Source organism: Falco punctatus (assembly GCF_963210335.1).
Source record: "Falco punctatus genome assembly, chromosome: 2".
NCBI lineage: Eukaryota > Metazoa > Chordata > Aves > Falconiformes > Falconidae > Falco > Falco punctatus.
In genome coordinates, this window is record NC_137581.1 from 75,223,982 (window position 1) to 75,240,983 (window position 17,002).

At 42.0% G+C, this 17,002-nt stretch overlaps 1 protein-coding gene across 2 annotated transcripts; it reads left to right on the forward strand.

Annotated features, from left to right (window-relative positions):
• Positions 1 to 444: 444 nt before the first annotated feature.
• IL10RB (interleukin 10 receptor subunit beta) lies at positions 445 to 13,290 on the forward strand. 2 transcript variants are annotated; one of them, XM_080374749.1, is made up of 7 exons: positions 445 to 700; positions 2,794 to 2,917; positions 4,238 to 4,407; positions 6,667 to 6,851; positions 8,467 to 8,617; positions 10,153 to 10,310; positions 12,527 to 13,290. In XM_080374749.1, the coding sequence occupies exons 1-7, from the start codon at positions 652 to 654 to the stop codon at positions 12,737 to 12,739; spliced, it is 1,050 nt and encodes a 349-aa protein (XP_080230875.1). In that variant the 5' UTR covers positions 445 to 651; the 3' UTR covers positions 12,740 to 13,290. The 2 variants fall into 2 exon arrangements, with proteins under 2 accessions (XP_080230875.1, XP_080230874.1); XM_080374748.1 differs by lacking the exon at positions 445 to 700 and having other exon boundaries at positions 1,740 to 2,917.
• The last annotated feature ends 3,712 nt before the right edge of the window (positions 13,291 to 17,002 follow it).

Here is a 17,002-nt window from a genome sequence, read left to right on the forward strand (position 1 = left end):
GGAAACGAATGTATTAAACCGCCCCGGCAAAGAACCTGTATTTTCATTTGGCAACAGTAATAGCTTGAGAAAGAACACTTTTCACTTGGTGAATGATAAAACTGCTTCCCCCCAAGTACGTGCCGGTTTTGATCAGGGGTGCCGAATGTTCTGGTAGAAGTAGCGGCATCGGCATCTTTGCTCCAGGGCAGATCCTGAAGTCAGAAGATAAACTTTTCCTCGGGTAACATTCTTCCTTCCAGCAGTGGGAATTTCCCTCGGGATCAGGTTTGACGTTACGGGTCATCTGACATCGGTTTACGTGTTCTTTGCTTACCCGCTTTATGCTGAGCTCCCATCTCCCGCCTGTTTACATCACCAATGTACTGTAAACGGCGCCGACGAACGGCGTTCCCGCCGGTGGGGCAGTCTCAGCAGCTGGGCACGCTCCTCCCGGGAAGGGGAGGCGGTCCCGCCGCGGGGGAGGCTGTGGCCGGCTGGGGCGCGGGTGGTGAACCGGGGGCGGCCGGCCCGGTCGGCGGGGGGCGCAGCCCCGCCCCCGGAAGGCGGAAGGGTTTCGGGGCGGCCCCGCCGCGCCGCCTGCGAGGGCAGCGCCCGGTGCCACGGTGCCGGCTCCGCCGCCGCTGAGGGAGGCCCGCGCCGGGAGCCGCCATGGCCGCTGCCCTCCGCTGCGCCCTTTGCGGCTGCCTCCTGCTCTGCGGTGAGTCCGCCCCGGCCCGGCGGGGGTGGCCCTCCCGATCCCCGCCTCGTCGCGGGGAGGGGGCGGCGGCGGGAGCAGGGGTCGCCGGGCGCGGGCGGCTTCGTTCGCCGCCGCCGCGCCGCCCCGAGAGCCCGGCGGGGGCCGTAGGGAGCGGGCGGCCGCCGGCAGCCCCGGGGGAGTCGGCGCTGCCGTGAGGAGCCGAGCGGCAGCGAGAGCGGGCGGGCGCCCTGCGCCGCGCCGGGCGGGGAGCGGGGTTCGGCCGGGCGGGCCGGAGGCGGGGGCAGCGCTGGCGGGGTCCGGCTCGCTGCCGGGCGCTGTGCCTCAGCGCGTAGGCGGCCTCTGTGCCGGGAAACGGGAACTTCCCGGTTCTGGACACTTGCGCAGGTGCCAGCGGCGAAGCGCGGCGGTGGGGGCGGGGCCAGGCTCCGGGGGGCGCGGTACCCGCTGGGCGCGGGGGCGGTGGTTCCCGCGGAGTTCGGCGCAGGGAGCGCGCAGCCGCCTCCGAAACCGGCCCGGGCCGCACGTTGCCCAGGGCGGGCCGTGTGCCAGCCGCGTGCAAACCGTCCGTTTAGGAGGCGCGAAGCCCCGCGGTGTTGCCTCATCGCCTCGGGTACGCGGGTGCCGAGCAGAAAGCTGGAGCTGGGGCCTTTCCCAGTAGAAGACGCCGTCAGGGAAAGGGGCCCTCAAGGGCGCTGTGCTTTTTGCTGGGGGGTTACAGCCGGAGGGAGCTGCCCCCAGGTGTGGGCAGCGCCCCGGCAAGGGTCCGTGGTAGCGAGGACCACGTCCTGCTGGACGGGAGAGGAGGCATCGGATGCCTTGCGCCAGCCAAACTTTTTTCCAGCTTTGCTGTTCACGCCGAATCCCTGCGGTGCGTTCCTGCACCCGCCTTCCTTCCTTAGCGTCCGGTTCAGCTGCCGGGAGCGGGTGCGGGAGCAGCAGCCGGGCAGGGACCGCCGAGGACGAGTGCCCGAGGTGATGGTGGCGAGGCCGCTTGGGCGAAGGGAGCAAGCAGCTCCTGTTTTCAGCATGTGAAGTGTGTTTGAGCTGCTTTATTGGGTGCAAGGGTAACTTAGGAATCGAGCCTGTGAAATAGTTTTCCTGTAAGCAGGGTTTAGATTTAAAACTCTTGTCTGCTAAAGGTGGGTAGCTGACCGTTCGTGTCTTGTACTTATGCATCAACTATAGACATAGAACATGTTACCTATCTTAGAGCGTATGTCATTAGGTTTTACTCCTGTGACATTTAAGCACTAATCTGGTTTGACAGGGTTTCCATTGATCATTTGTGTTGCAATAATGGGCTGAAACCTTTTCTATTTTGGTTTCAATACCAACAATTACATTAAAAGAACTAAGTCATAATTGTAATGGACCGTTCATCGATACTACTTTAGGATTTCCTGTATTCAGTTTCAATAAAGCAAAACAATGGTGGTTTCATCCCTTGTGAAGAGTGCCAATTAATGATACATTTATCCGTATGTTATATTTTATAGCTCTCTTGCCTTCAAAGGTACTTCTTTTTCATCTCCCTTTTTCAAAAGGTTAGCTTGACAGACTATGTAAAGCATTTCAAATGGCAATGCTAATCCATGCAGTGAGGTATAAACATGCTTATGGTGGGATTTTTAAAAATCATTTCAGTTTTATACCCAGGTCTATGTAGAAAGACTATTTGTGTTCCTCTTCAGAAAAACAAAACAAGAAAAAACAAATTGATCAGGACGCCCATGTTATATTCAGAGTGCTAGTGGAGCACTACTTAGCAAAAATTGATTTTGATAATCTCAGCGAGAGTTCATGCACGTAGCCTAATGGGCCCTGAGTCTTATGCAGTAACAAGTCAGTCACGCATAACAAATGATGATATCATAAAGACCGTAGTTACTGGAAATCACTGATGCTGGCTAATTTGTTTTTGTTGCATAAGCTCAGAAAAAGCCATAGGCATCAGGATTTAAATTAATTATATTTAAGTCTGTTTTTCAAAAGTGAGGCAAGGGAGAGAAAGGAGGCTGTATTTAAGTTTCGGATGACTGAGAAGTCACTAGAGAAACACACACTAAAATGTTTGGTTTTGATTGCTCCCACAGTATCTGCAACAGTGCCAAAGCCACAGAATGCAAGAATCACTTCAGTTAATCTTCATAGCATTTTTCAGTGGGATGCACCTAGGTTTCACAAAGGGAATATAAGTTACACTGTCCAATCTAAGAGGTAAGTCCGGGGCGGTTGTGCTTTCTTTAATTCATGTTTTACAGCTGGGTGTGTTTGTGATTTGTTTCCTTTTTCTATAGGAAGATCAGTAGCTATCCCTTTCTTTTAGTCTGCAAGAGGCTTATTTTCTGAGCTAAATAACAGGGCAGAGGCATTTTCTGCACATTTCACACCCAAGGCAGCTTTGTACATACTTTTTGGAACCAGAAACACGTTTTGATGTTGGCTGTTATTAGCTCTGTGTGTGTGTTTTTCTCTATCGTGTAAGCTGTTACCTGCAATTCAAGAGACTTAGTCCTGCTGAGCATTAGAACCTTATCTGACCTTTGACTGCAGCAGCATTTTGTGCTCTGCCACAAACGCAGTCAGCCTGCCTGCACCCTTAGTGGAAACGCCCGATGAACTGCAGCCTTGTGGGTCATCCGTTCAGTCCCTTAAAGTTAGGACGTGTTTTCTGAGGTCTTCTTTTGTCATTTTTGATAGGTTGACTTAGCTTTGATTCGGTTTTGCCACTGTGTCCTGCTGAGTTGGTCTTTCCTGTTGGGAAAGGTGGTCTGTGCGGCTATACTGAGGAAGGCATCCGCCTCCCCGGCACGGCGGTGGGCTCCCTGCCTGCCTCTGTGCTTGATGAGGAAACCATGCTATGGGCCAGACGTCTCATGTTCCTGCTGAGGGTTGAATTCTTTGGCCAAGACAGGATAGGATGTAAAGTGGAGATGGTGGCACCCACAGGCAGGTGCCTGCTAGGGAGAAGTCCCTGAACCAAGGGTACGGGCATCTTGGTTGAAAGATTTTTCTGGGTTCTGGTAACAATTACCTGTTGATCACTACATTCCTAGGTGGACTTTTGATGCAAAACAGAAAGCATATCATATATTAAATGGTTCCCAGTCAGTTCTGAGGCTCTTATTTATCTGGCTTTTCCTTATATGAATATCTTAAAGACTGTTCTGAACAAAGTCTGAGTTAGACAGCAAAGCCATATATAGCAATATTGTCTTAACAGTTATCAGACAAGTCTGTAAATATTATCTGTTAAATGAAGTTTTGTAACCACTGGCAAGAAAATTACATCTATTTACTGAATCATAATTTTAATCTCTGCCTTTATCATGGATTTATAGATGCATATAAGATGTTTAACGTGTGTGCACACTAGTAATGATGTTTCTTATACACTGGATATATTTTTTCTTGTTCATGAGTTATAACTGGTTGTATTAACAAACAGATATGCCACTTTTCCAGTTAATTGAGAGGAAAGACATTTAGTCAGTTATAATTTACACATAATATACAATTTGTTTCTCTTCCATACAGCATCAATTTACCGGGAAACGCATACAAAAATGTGAGCACAAACTTGACACTCACAGAGTGCGATGTCTCTTCTCTGTCTGCATATGGAGACTACATTCTACGGGTCAGAGCGGACTCAGAAAATAACCATTCAGACTGGGTGACTGTCAGATTTAAGCCAATGGATGACAGTAAGGCTTTTTCTAATCTTCCACAAAAAATACTGTCTGCTATTAATGCACCTTTCCAATTTGGCTCCGTAAGAAAAGCTGTAGCATGCAGATAACCTTCAAATGTAATTACATTGAGCTATAAAATCTTAGTTGTAACACTTGTTTTGTGAAGGCAGAAGTTGCTGTCAGAAAGCATACTAGGTTCTAGCTATTATAGCTAGATGTTAGTATTGGTACTTGAAACCTCTTTTGAGGAGGTTTTCAAAAAATGTGCATTTTTCCCTTAAAATAAGGATAATTTATGTTTTTCAGCCAGGGAGAGCTTTTCTTCAAGAATTCAGACTTTCTGTATATCTAAATCAGTTCAATTACTTTCTTTTTCATTGCTATGTCAGGCAAAAGGCTTTCTTTTTATTTCTTTAATTTAAAAAAAACCCAAAAAACAATTTAAGAGAGTGAGATTACTTTTTAGTCAAGAAATCTTCATTGCACAACATTGCCATTCTCTTAGTGAAGCTTTACAGTCTTTTGTGAGAGGTGATTTAGACATTGCCTTGCATCAGAGTGCACAACAGAGATGTTAGTCATGTTGCTGTCACCTGAGCTTGGGAATGAGAGACTGGTTTTTACCAGTGAGCGTCCTTTGTTTTGTACGTTCTTACTCCACTTGTAAGCAAAAATAAAATTATCTTAGAGTAAGTAGTTAATGGTACCCAAGGCTTTTTTCTCCTCACAGCTATTCATACAAAACCATGCAGGAAGCTTGTTATACCTCATCTTTGAGAAAAACTTTTTTTTTTTTTGGTCTTTGTTCTTTTGCTTGAATTTGATCATTCTGTTACTTGGATTCCAGAGTGCAGTTTTACTGTTTACAGCCTTGTTTTTCAAAATGCTTTTTATTGGTTTTCTCTCCAAAAGCATAACAGTGATATAATTTAATCTGCATAGAACAGAAGCACTGAGGCATAACATGAGGAAAAAAAAAAAAACACAAAACAAAACCAAAACATCTTGCAAGTATAAATTACAGCCAAAGGAAAACATAATACAAAAAGTATAGATGGATTTTCAGAGTAGAGAGCAAACTTGTAAACCATTAACAGAGTTGTAGTTTGACATATATTTGAAAGAGCACGTGGCCTTCAGAGCAGGCTTAGCTTTGGAAAGGCCGCTTATTCCTGAATGGGAAATTCTCAGTGTAAAACTACCTGGAAAGAAAGAACTGGGATACTGGCCAACTGGCCAAATCTCCCAGGGGGACATGAGGATTTTTAATGTTGTCATAGCTCATCTGAGCAGGGCATCGTGACAAAAATATCTGATATTCCTTTCTATGTTGTTACTTCTGCTAGTGCTTTTTTAATAAACTCCATGCTGTATTGTAGAAATACTAGAAATAGAAAGACTAAGAAAAAGAGTAACCAAGACCCTCCTCATGTTATTTTTCATAAGCTCAACAATGTATTCATCAGCGTTGACCATACCATGAATACAGTCCAGGAAGCAGGGGGCTTTTTTATTTTTAATTGTAGAAGTACATATTTTGAAAGGAATGTAAGATTGTCTGTATATTGATCTCTTCCTTTCTTAGAAAGTTTCTAGCATGACTGTATCCACGCAGAACCTTAGTAGAAGCAGACACGGCAGAGTAGTTTGCTGAAATTACAGGACACCCTTCAATGGAGAGCTCATTGCCAACACAATGTAGTTGATAACTAAGCTACTCATTAAATAGTTTAGGTAGTGGCACAAAAACATAATAATGACAAGCCATTTACAAAATGCAAGAATATAATACTCAGTCTAAGGAATGCAATTGGTAATACATGCAAAAATATTTTAAATGTTTCAGTTTTTCAAAATTATTGCAATGAAAGAAACATTAAAACACTTCACTAGATGCTCTATTATGAAAAGACAGATGTTGCAACAGCTTGGCCCAGATAGAGAAGTGAGTAATAACCTACAGAAATAGTCCTTCCTCTCCCAGGAGCCACCACAGCTGGCAAAAGAGAACCGAGTTAGTGTATGGGAAATGTAGTCTGCAATAGTATATGTTATTAACTACAAAAATAAATCCCTTTCAGGACCAGTTCTATAAAGAAAGCATTTATTTATGCCTGACTCGTGAAAGGAAATTACTTTCTTCTAATAGCTAAAATTATTGATTTAAAATATTAAAGCATGAATTTTCATGGGTTGTATAAAAATGTGAAATTGAAAATAACATGAAACTGAATTCCATTCTTTCTTCTCTTCTGCCATTCTAATATATAGCAGTCATTGGGCCACCTGATCTAGAAGTGAAGTCAGAGTCTGGGTTCCTGCATGTGGATTTCAGAGGCCCTTTTGCCGAACATGAACATGACAAGTGGTCTCTAAAGCAGTATTACGGCTCGTGGAATTACAGAATACTGTACTGGAAGAAACGCAGCAATACAGACGTAACTTCTGCTTCTGGGGTATTGTGACTCCGTGACTTCGATATATGCTTTTCTTGGTAAAATACCATACCGATAAAGTTCTGAAAGTTAACAGTACTGAAGTAAAAATGTATCTCTACTAATTACAGTGTAATAAAGTCTAGTCACTACAGCTGCTATTCAGAGCAAATGGCAGATAGCTGTGTAGTTAAACAGTACCATGGATATAATTTGCTCTTTCCGTAGATAGAAATAACTGCTACATTACCAGCATTTTTTCCCTCAGTTTAGCAATGTGTTTATTTGCAATGCAGTCTTCCCCACCAAATCTGTATTTCACACATATGAGCAAGGGTAAACTTAGAAGCTGTAACATCAGCAGTATCTGTGATCATGGCGACAAGCTGACTTAGATTCAAATCTTAGGTCGTTCAAGTATTTCTGCTTTTCATAGGACTGGCCTTTGAATACTACCACGGCTGAGGCCTTATATTAACCATGGTCACCTTCACCTCTTCAGGTTCTGTCAGTTGTAATTTGCTTTCTTCCCTTCATGGGCAGCCTCTTACACAGACAGACATGTTACTCAGCTGAAAAGACTTCTCCATACAAAGTGTGTGGAGAAAGATCATAAATAATACAGTAATTATAAGGTCATGAGTTCTGGAAGATACTGGTCACAGTATAATTAGTGCTATGTACTTCAGTATATTTTTCATATAATAGGACTCTACTACGTGTAATTCGGATTTGTATTTGTTACCCTGCAAAATTCTCTGGCATTCGGTTCCAGAAAATGAGGGATCATCATTTCCCCAAAAACCAGACTAGTTTTCAGTTCCCAGACTACAAGAAATGAAGGTATTTCTGCATATGGGATGCAAAAGTAGGCAGATTACCAGAGAAAGTGGGAACTTTAGGCAGAATCTGTGCTTGTAACACTTCAGAGCACTTCCCAGAGTCTGGGAAATTTCATAGGGACCAAAGAAGCAAAAGGCATAGACTATTTAACTTCCTAGGTTGTTTTTGAAGTGGATGCTTGCTTGAAGTGTTGAAACCTAGCTATAGAGTCTCCTCACCCCTGAGAAAAACCTGTTATTACATAATGGAGCATGTTGTAGGGATTCCTATACTCTGCAGGAACCATATAATTACAAGGACATAACCAATCGTGCCTCTGAACAGCAAGTTGCATCTGCTGTCAGTCACCTAATAGCTTCCACAAGCCTTTTTCTTTCTTTCTCTTTTTATTTTTTCAGGGATTTTTTTGTCTAGATCATCCATCCTACTTGCTCTGTCTCAAATTAAATTATGTTTGTCTGTAACAGCATTCTTAGCTGATCTCATTTGGTCAGGCAGTTGTTTCTCTCATTTATCTCTTCTCTGTAGGGCTCTTTAGCCTAAACCTTCATTAGTGTTGCTAGGAGCAGCCAGAAAGTCAGTGGTGCGAATGGTCTCACAGTAACCACAGGTGAAATCAATGTAGAGGTATCAGTTTTTTTGACATAGGCAGGGCATTTTATTCTGCCTTTAAAAGGCTTATTCATGTTGCAGTTGTAACTTCTAGGATTTGTCTTACTAAATGTAATTTTAATTAATTAGTCCATTCACTGGACTTGTGCTTTTCAAACTTTTTGTGTTTTTCTGTTATTAGGTAACTCACATAGATACTAAACATAACTCTGAAATATTATCTCAGTTGGAACCATGGACAGTATATTGTATTCAAGTGCAAGCAGTTATCCCCGAGTGGAACAAAACAGGGAAACTGAGCAAAGAACTTTGTGAGCAGACAACCCACAACGGTAATACCTTGTGCATCACAGTGGGAGCTGGGGAGTACTGTACGGAACTGGGAAATGTGCAACGCTGTTCAAAATTAAAATAGGTGTAATGTATAACCTTCAAAAAATGGATATGTCTGTTACTTTAGTATTGTTTGGTCGTTAATACATGTGTACTTTTGGAGCAAAGGAGTTGGAAATGAAAACTACAAGCTGTATGGCACCAGCGGCATGATGTTTGACTTCGCTGCAGAGGCCTCTGTGTTCCTCATACTCTGAAAATCAAGAGTTAAATGGAACATAGGCTCTTCACACTGTGTGTCTGAATTTCTTCTACAGTCAGCTATATTCATCCTATGGAAGCCGTTGTTCCATGTATTTGTAACTGAGAAAGGAATTGAACCCTGTGTTGCGGTCTGCTTCATCTGTGGTGATATCGCCAGTGTCTGTCACGAGGCTAGGCCATGATGCCCTTTCTCTGTCAAACACAGCAGTTATTAATCAATAATATGAACAAATACTTTATTTAGATACTTTCCTTCTCATTTTGAAGGCAGTTAAGTACCAAAAGCGCTTTCCTTTCCAGCCATGCCACCTTAGCTGCTGCATGTGGGATCGAGCCACAACCACCATGTGGTCTGACCCTGTCATCTTAGCTGGGAGCTTCATGTCCCTAGTTAAAAGGATGGGGTCCTAGATACTGGTTTTTTCACAGGCATAATGTGTATTTTAGCTAACTTACACCCTCAGATAATGTGTGGAAAATCAGAGGCAGAAACACAAGTTAATGAGGAAGCCATCCAGGGAAGGCCTAGGGAGGCTGCTGGGCTAACCTGTTTCTCATATGTTTTTCCTCATAAAATGTTGCCTCATATATATTTCCTACATGTATATTATCTGCATTCAGTGCAGTTGAATTACAGGTAGGCTTTGGTGGCGGTGTTGCTTGTTAGTTGTAGGTAGAACAGTGCTTAGTAAGCATAGGTTGGTTTAAAAGTGATGTATGGATACGTCTTCATTCCCCTTGCCTGTTGTGACATCCCTGGGCATGACATAATTTTTTGCAAAAGCTCAGTAGTCTATAATTTTACAGACTTTTGTCCCCTTCTGTCTTTACTTCCTGCCATTTTACAGATCTCTTTAGGAGAACAGTGGAAGCCTATAGTCTGGCAGTGTTCTGTCTACCCTACACTCCTGAACCACCAAAGAGTGTACAGTAGCTTTTTAAGTGATATTACCTTGTGGATGATTCTGTTGGTCTTTTTTCCTTTAATCATTTGCCTAGTATTACATGTAGAATCACCAGCACGTGTAACTGTAAATGTCTATATATGATGGCTTGTAAGCTTACTTTATTGAGAACCTCCTCAGCCTATCCAGACTAAAAATTTAAGAGCTAAGAAGTGTTTTGCATCTGGAAACAAAGACATATGTTTGCAGTTACAGTTTTATAATAGTTTGGGTTTTTTTTTAATTCCTTTGAAAAAGTGAAAATTTGAAAAAATACATTCAAAAATTAATATCACCGTTTAAAATTTTTTTATTGTATCTTGCAGGTATAACTCCCACGTGGGTAATTGTGGCTGTTCTTATAGGATCAATGTTGGTCGTTATAATAGCTGTTCCTGTTTGTTTCTTTTCCTTTTTGTATCTGTATCGACTCACCAAACATGTTTTCTGCCCTTCATATATTTTCCCACAACACTTGAAAGAGGTTTGTTTTCTACCTAATGCAATTTGCTTTTCAAAGGCTCTGTGTGCCAAAATCTTTAGAGCTTCTTACATTTTGCCTTCTTGCATTTGCACCCAATCATTGGCCATCTGTAAAGTGCAGACTGTTCTGAGGGGGTTTTAGAATATAAGGAGCAATGCTGGTTATCTATTGTTATATAGTTGTGTATGGTAAAACTTGCTCTTCTGCCAAACATAAAAAGCCATTCAAATGAGCATAAGTGATGAAGTCATGAACTTTGGAAAAAGGTGACAAACAAAGGTACTTCTCAGCATGAGAAAGGTAGTGGAAGTTAGTTCACTTAATATCTAATTTCTGGCTTTATAAGATCAAAAATTTACATGAATGTTACCTCTGTTTTTTCATCAAGTTCTGTGGTGCTGCACAGACGTAAGTAAAAAGCAGTGAAATTACACTTCCCTTTGAAGTAAACTGATGTATAATAAACTTTAAAATACTGTCATTTTGCACTGTTCTGCACAGAATGGTCCAAAATATTTAAAAGTTGCTTGGCATAGACTTTTATTTCTAAAGCAACTGCATAATTTGTAATATGAATATTTATATGGCTTTGAAACAGGATGTTTTCTTTCATTTTAAAGTGAGAGTAACAGGTGTTAACCTCTAGTTCCTCTTTTTAGATAGTGAATGACTGAGAAACTCCTGTATCCCATTTTAGACATAAAAGTACACATTTGTTCTCCTTAGACAAAGTTATTTCACAAACATAATGAATTTTAACTTAAGTAAAGAATGTAGTGAAATCTGAAATTCAAGATAAAACAAGAGCAATAGATGTTAGGCATTACTGTTGGGGTATACCACTGACCCTGTTATCCATATAGCAACATAAAAAGGCTGTATCAGAATCTCCTCCAAGAGACAAGGCTGTATGGTGTGTTACGTACACTAAAGCTAACAACCTCTACTCTTCTGAGTTCCCTGCACTTTCTCTGGGTCCTTAATTTTGACTCATCTAGAGGTCAGAGACTAAGGATTTGCTGCTGACTTAGCAATCATCTTGTGCTTTAAGTTGAGCACATCCTCAGCACAGTAGTTTGCTGAACCTGGAGCCCAGCTGTCAGGAAGGTAGTGTTGCTCTGATCAATACAGGATGGGGTCAGATGACATGCTTACAGGTTTCTCACAAGAAAGGGAGAATTTTCATTTTGTGCTAGTAGGTTATAGTGATTAATCACAGTAATCTAAGGTCAGTCATGCTTACCTAAAATGATATTTATCAAAGGCAGTGATTTCACTACATGAACATTTGAGTTTGCAGGTTACTGACAGAACATTTCAAATCACAGTTTGCTAGAAAAAGGTCTAATAGTGATAATATTAGTATTTGTTATTGTAATACTTCTCAATACAAAAATCTGAAGACGAGTCCTGATCAAGCAGCTTGTTTCTTACATAAAATGCACTGAAGTAATAGACAGTGGTCAGCTCATGAGAACAAAATGTAGTTGCACTCCTTAAGCTGCTACCAATAAAATGAACTGCCACTTCAGCTGCAAAAATGAGTGGTTGACATGTTATTACTCTGTTGAGTAGATGTGCTATTCTTGTGTTGACATTCAAAATACAGTCATGACATCCTGTGAAGTCCGTGTTGATTCTTGAGGGTGGTTTCTTCTAGTCAATCGGACAGGGAGTGGGTGGAAGTTGTGATGTTTTGGTACTAAAATTAAGTTATCTTTGTCACTGAACTGCATAGCCCTGGAAATCTCCCTGCCTCTCGTTGACTAAATGGTTATGGTTTATGTTGACATTTAAAGTGTCACTATTTGATGTGTGAGCAGACAGCTCTCTGAGGTGGCAGGAACAGTTCACATCTCTTAAAACCATTTGAAAAATCTCTCTGCAAACTTCTTCACTGACAGTCAAGGCACCTTTTTTTAGTTTTGTACAGAACCTAGGTATTTTTATTTTTTTTTTTTTTAGGAAAGTTTATATTCCAAAGAAGTCACTAACCCCTGGGGTATCTTCTTGCAAATAAAGGCACTTCTGACTTGCTTCCAAGCCTTGCAAAGGATGTTGAAGCAAGCAGAGAGGTTATTATGTTGTCACCACTCTGGGACTTCTAAGGATTGAGAAAGCCAATTGATGTGTGGAAAACAATATAAAAATATTTGTAAGCTAACAGGATGCTATGGTTGGTACAGCCTAACTCTCATTTCCTCTTCCCTTCACAGTTTTTGAGCAAGCCTCCCAGTGGTTCACAGTTTTTTTCTCCCTTCCCACAAGAAGAGCATCTTTTTTGTGACAAGGTAACTGTCATTTCAGAAGAATCCAAAAATCACAGTGATGAGACTGGGGATGAGGCCAGCAAGAGAACAGAGCACCTTCAGGACTCTGAACAAGAAGATTCTGATTCAAGAATAGTACCAGCTTTAGAAAAGGCATAAACGCCCTCCTTATGCTTCACTCATGCCAAAAGAAAAGCAAATGGGCTGTTGAGTTTGTCTTCTTATTGCTGCGTTCTTAAGACAGTAAAAATTCATATAGAAAGATGTGTACACAGACTTTGGATGGAATCATTATTTTTTTAAAGTGCAAGAAACTTGACTATAAGTGAGGAATTAAACGATACATGATTTTTGCCACTGTTTATAGTGGTTCACTGTTCAGTTGTAGCAATACCTGTGACTGTGTTATGACATTAATTTAAAAAGCAATTATATATATATAATTTTAATACATAAAAAATATTAATTTAACTTTGATGAACTATTTATTACCAGAGCTAATCAAAATGGCATATAGGATAAGGTTTGTAAAAGAAAATCTTATTTTGTAAAGAGAGACCTGAGCTGACATTTTTTTTTAATGAGAAATTATGTGTACTTCTTAAGGATATCCCTAGCGCCATATTGAATATTTTTTTTACCTGATGCAAAATTGTAAAGCTGTTATGATGGTATGAGCTTGGTATGAATAAACAAAGCACAAGTATTCAGTGTGTTTTGCAAGGTGTTACTCATACTTCATCACTAAAGGATAATAGGAACACAGCAGTGTACTTCCAGGTAGCCCTCCATGTTCAAGTATTGCTCAGTCCCCAAGTCTCTGCCCTGTGGTTTCTATGGCTAATTAAATTTTCCCTACCTAATCCAGAGTCCACTGAAGTCTGTGGAAAATTTTGCAGTTAAAGTAGGAGTTATAAGGTAGGTTCATTTTATTTATCTACTGATAGGTATTCTTAATAAAAAAAAAATAAATCCAGGTTGATGTGACTCCCGTGCTACATAATACAATCTTACCTGCATAGCCCTGTTTATGTATCTGAAGGTTATGTCCACACTGACATTGGGGCATAAAATACGACCTTTGCACTGTGTACTAATTTTGTGAGTGATGCAAATCTTTTTGTGGGCATTATTGCATCAAGATGAGAGTGAAAAATTAAATTCTGTCAGCAAAAGTAACTTGCCACTAGTTAAGTAGTGTGTACATCATGATTTCATGTGGGAATTGCCTGGCTACAGTTTTGAGGTTTGTTAATTTATGCATAAATATTCACTTCTTGGGAACTGTTGCAGGAAGAAAACATAAGGAGAGCAGGCACTGATTCTTTCTACCAGCCAGCTATATGTAATCTGCATGTGTATTTCTGCACTTTTTAATTGTGATCATATTCTAGTTTAATGTGGAATATGGAAAAAATGGGGAAGCATTTTCGGTTTGGTTTTCTTAAGGCATTTTGCTTCATCAGTGCTTTTCTTCACCTTTCACCAAAGCTGCTCTGTGAGTGCTGATCCTAATGAAGGCTGATGTCCTGTGCCTAGTACACCTCTACCCTGTAAAAATTCAGCTCCCTGTGTGTTCCCTATCCCTTCTTCTGCAGTGGGAGCTTCTGGTTTGTTTTGGGATGGGTTTGGGTTTTTGGGGGTTTTGGCTTTCAGAAAGGCAAAAAACATGTAGCAGAGCTCATATGCCCAACGCACATGCTAGTTGGCTGGCCAGCTGCTGTCCAAAGGGGGCTGAGATTTCCCTGCCTTTTCCTCACTCTCAGTAGAGCTGCTTTCATCTATGCGGTGGCTGATTTTTATGGAAGAGCAGGAAGTTACTGTCCATCTAATGTGGCTGAAATCAGTCAGCTGGTTCAAAGGTTATGATGAGGGCAGATAAGGCAATCCCATGTGCTGTGCCACATCATTACAGGTTCATTGGTAAGCCAAATTGTGGGAGAGAAAAAAGAAAAATCTTAGGTATTCAGAGATACAGTCTTTTTAGATTAAAGCAGGAAGGATGTGTGCAAGAACATAGTCTGAAATTTTGAGGGGTTGGTTTCCCTCAGTTAGAAAGAGGAAGCATTTCCCCTCACATCTTTGCCAATACCATTTGTTCTACTATCATATGAGAGAAGAGGGAAAGACTGTTCTCAGAATACTTCTCCTTTCAATGTATCCAGACGGGTGGGGGAAGGAAGGATTTGTCCTGACTGCTTTGTTTAACTTTTTTTTCATATGGAACATGGTGTCTTTAAAGAAACAGCTGTTTTAAGTTCATGTGAGCCCATCTGTAACCTACTATGTCATCATCAAAAAGCCTTTATATAGTGAATGCCAAAATTAAAACTATATTAAGATTCCAGCTGCACCGTGACTAGTATGAAATAGGAATTAATTCCCTGACTCTGCATCTCAGTAAGTTGCCAACATTTCCAGAAAGTCCAGAGACCTGTACGATCCTAGCAGAGGTTCAACCCTCAATCATACCATGCTACAGGTGTCAGGACATCAAGTTGACAGAGCTCTTAGACTACACCATTGCTAGTGTTATTCTAATGCAGATAACTTGGTAAATAAAATTAGGAGATTATATGCCACACAGAACAGAAATGAAGGCTCCGATGCAGGATGTATTTAATAAAGATCATCCTGAAAGGGCAGCGAGATACTCTGTGAAATCTTGATTCAATTATTTGGTGCCAGGAGTCTTATTTCATGTAGAGCTAACCTTGTAGTCAGGGCATCCTCTAACACTGATGTCTGCTTGCTTGTCTGCTCTCCCTGCAGTCATATAAGCATCCAGCATGTGCATTTGTGCAGTGCAGTAAAGCATCATTTGTGTTTCTGTTTATAAAGGAATTCAAAAGTAATGTTAAATAATGATTTGACCTTGTGGAGGACTGTGATTAGTGCTTCATTGCTGAATTCTTTCCTCAGGTTCAATTGCTTAGCTACACTGTTCTTATAATTCCCTCAACTCTTAAATGAGGATTATGGTATGCAGATGCAAGAGTTATGGGAGAAACGGAAGCTCCCCAGGTAAGCAAACGGACGTTGTGTGAGCAATGACAGAGGAAGCAGGAGAGGCGTACGGCCTATAGCTAACACATACAGCACCCGAGACATCTCAGCAAGGCTGCTGAACACACCGTGAGGGCGACAGGGGAGGATGTGTGGTCAGTGACTGTTAGAAGACAGATTGAGCTTGCTGAACCAGGTGAGGCATTTCTTGGATGACTCCTATTTGCTAAATTTCACTCATCTGATCTCACAAGAGGGTTCATGACTAAAAAGATGGTGATAAGTTGTACTTCAGAGCTCCTACATGTGGTGCTCATTGAGACCTGACTTGCAGTAAACGTGGAGCATGTTCACCTCCAGGCGTGATCCACAGGAGTTGAAAGAACCTGCCACAGACAAAAGAGGTTCTTCTACCACACGTAGAAGGAACTTTATGTAATATTTCAGAAACATGATACAAAGCACAAATACAGAGCATTGCAACAAGGATATGAAGAATTCACAGCCCTATGAAAAGGGAAAGCCAGACACGGCACCTAAATGTGCTGCATGGCCCCACAGGTACCCCAGGCAGTACAAAGCACCTAGTGTCTTTTCAGAGAATCAATAATGTAGAGGAGAGTTGATCTTAAGCTAAGCTTGTGGTGAGTACAATGAAAATGAATCAATAACATAGGTGAACTTCTAACTGTGCTATGATTTAAACTGCAAAGTACAGCAATTTGCTAACTGGCACGGCATGCCAGTGGTTTTGGCAAAGTGATGAGTAAAACAGACTACTTTGAAGACCTGGAGATTATTGGGAAAATATTTCAGACATGAAATGCAAAGCAGAGCAGGATGATTAAGGAATGGAGAAGTGGGGAAAATTGAGGGCGAGCCATCTAGGCTTCTGGTGAACAAAACGGACTATAGAAGAGGGCAGCAAGTTAAGACAGTAAGAGAAGGATCAGCAGTTCAGTAGGTTCTGGTCAACGGAGTGGAGCGAGTATTTCAGGGAGAAAGACAATAGCAAAGCACACAGCCAACTTAAGGACAAAGGATGAGGTCACCCACCAGCTCCACATTTTTCTGTATGCTCTCCATATTGGTAACTTTGGTGTCTTTCCTCCACAGCAGGTCCTAGAGGCAGGAGGGAAGATAGGCTGGCTGGCTGCAGAGTGCAATCCACATCTGCTGCCTGCCTGGCCAGGAGGACTCCAGCTGATCAGCATAGCCAGAAAGGCTTTCAGAAACTTTAATTCTAGATCAGGGGTCCTCAAACCACGGCCCGCGGGCTGGATACGGCCCCCCAGGGTCCTCAATCCAGCCCCCGGTATTTACAGAACCCCCCTGGCCCGTCCTGTCCCCCCTGCCGGGGGTTGGGGGGGGAAGCCAAGCATCCGCAGATGACTGCCTGCCACTTCATCCGCGTGC

Coding starts and splice junctions, on each gene's coding strand:
- IL10RB (XM_080374748.1), top strand. CDS start 2,733: ATGACTGAGAAGTCACTAGAGAAACACACACTAAAATGTTTGGTTTTG. Junction 2,918..4,237: donor TACACTGTCCAATCTAAGAG/GTAAGTCCGGGG, acceptor TCTTCCATACAG/CATCAATTTACCGGGAAACG. Junction 6,852..8,466: donor ACGTAACTTCTGCTTCTGGG/GTATTGTGACTC, acceptor TTCTGTTATTAG/GTAACTCACATAGATACTAA.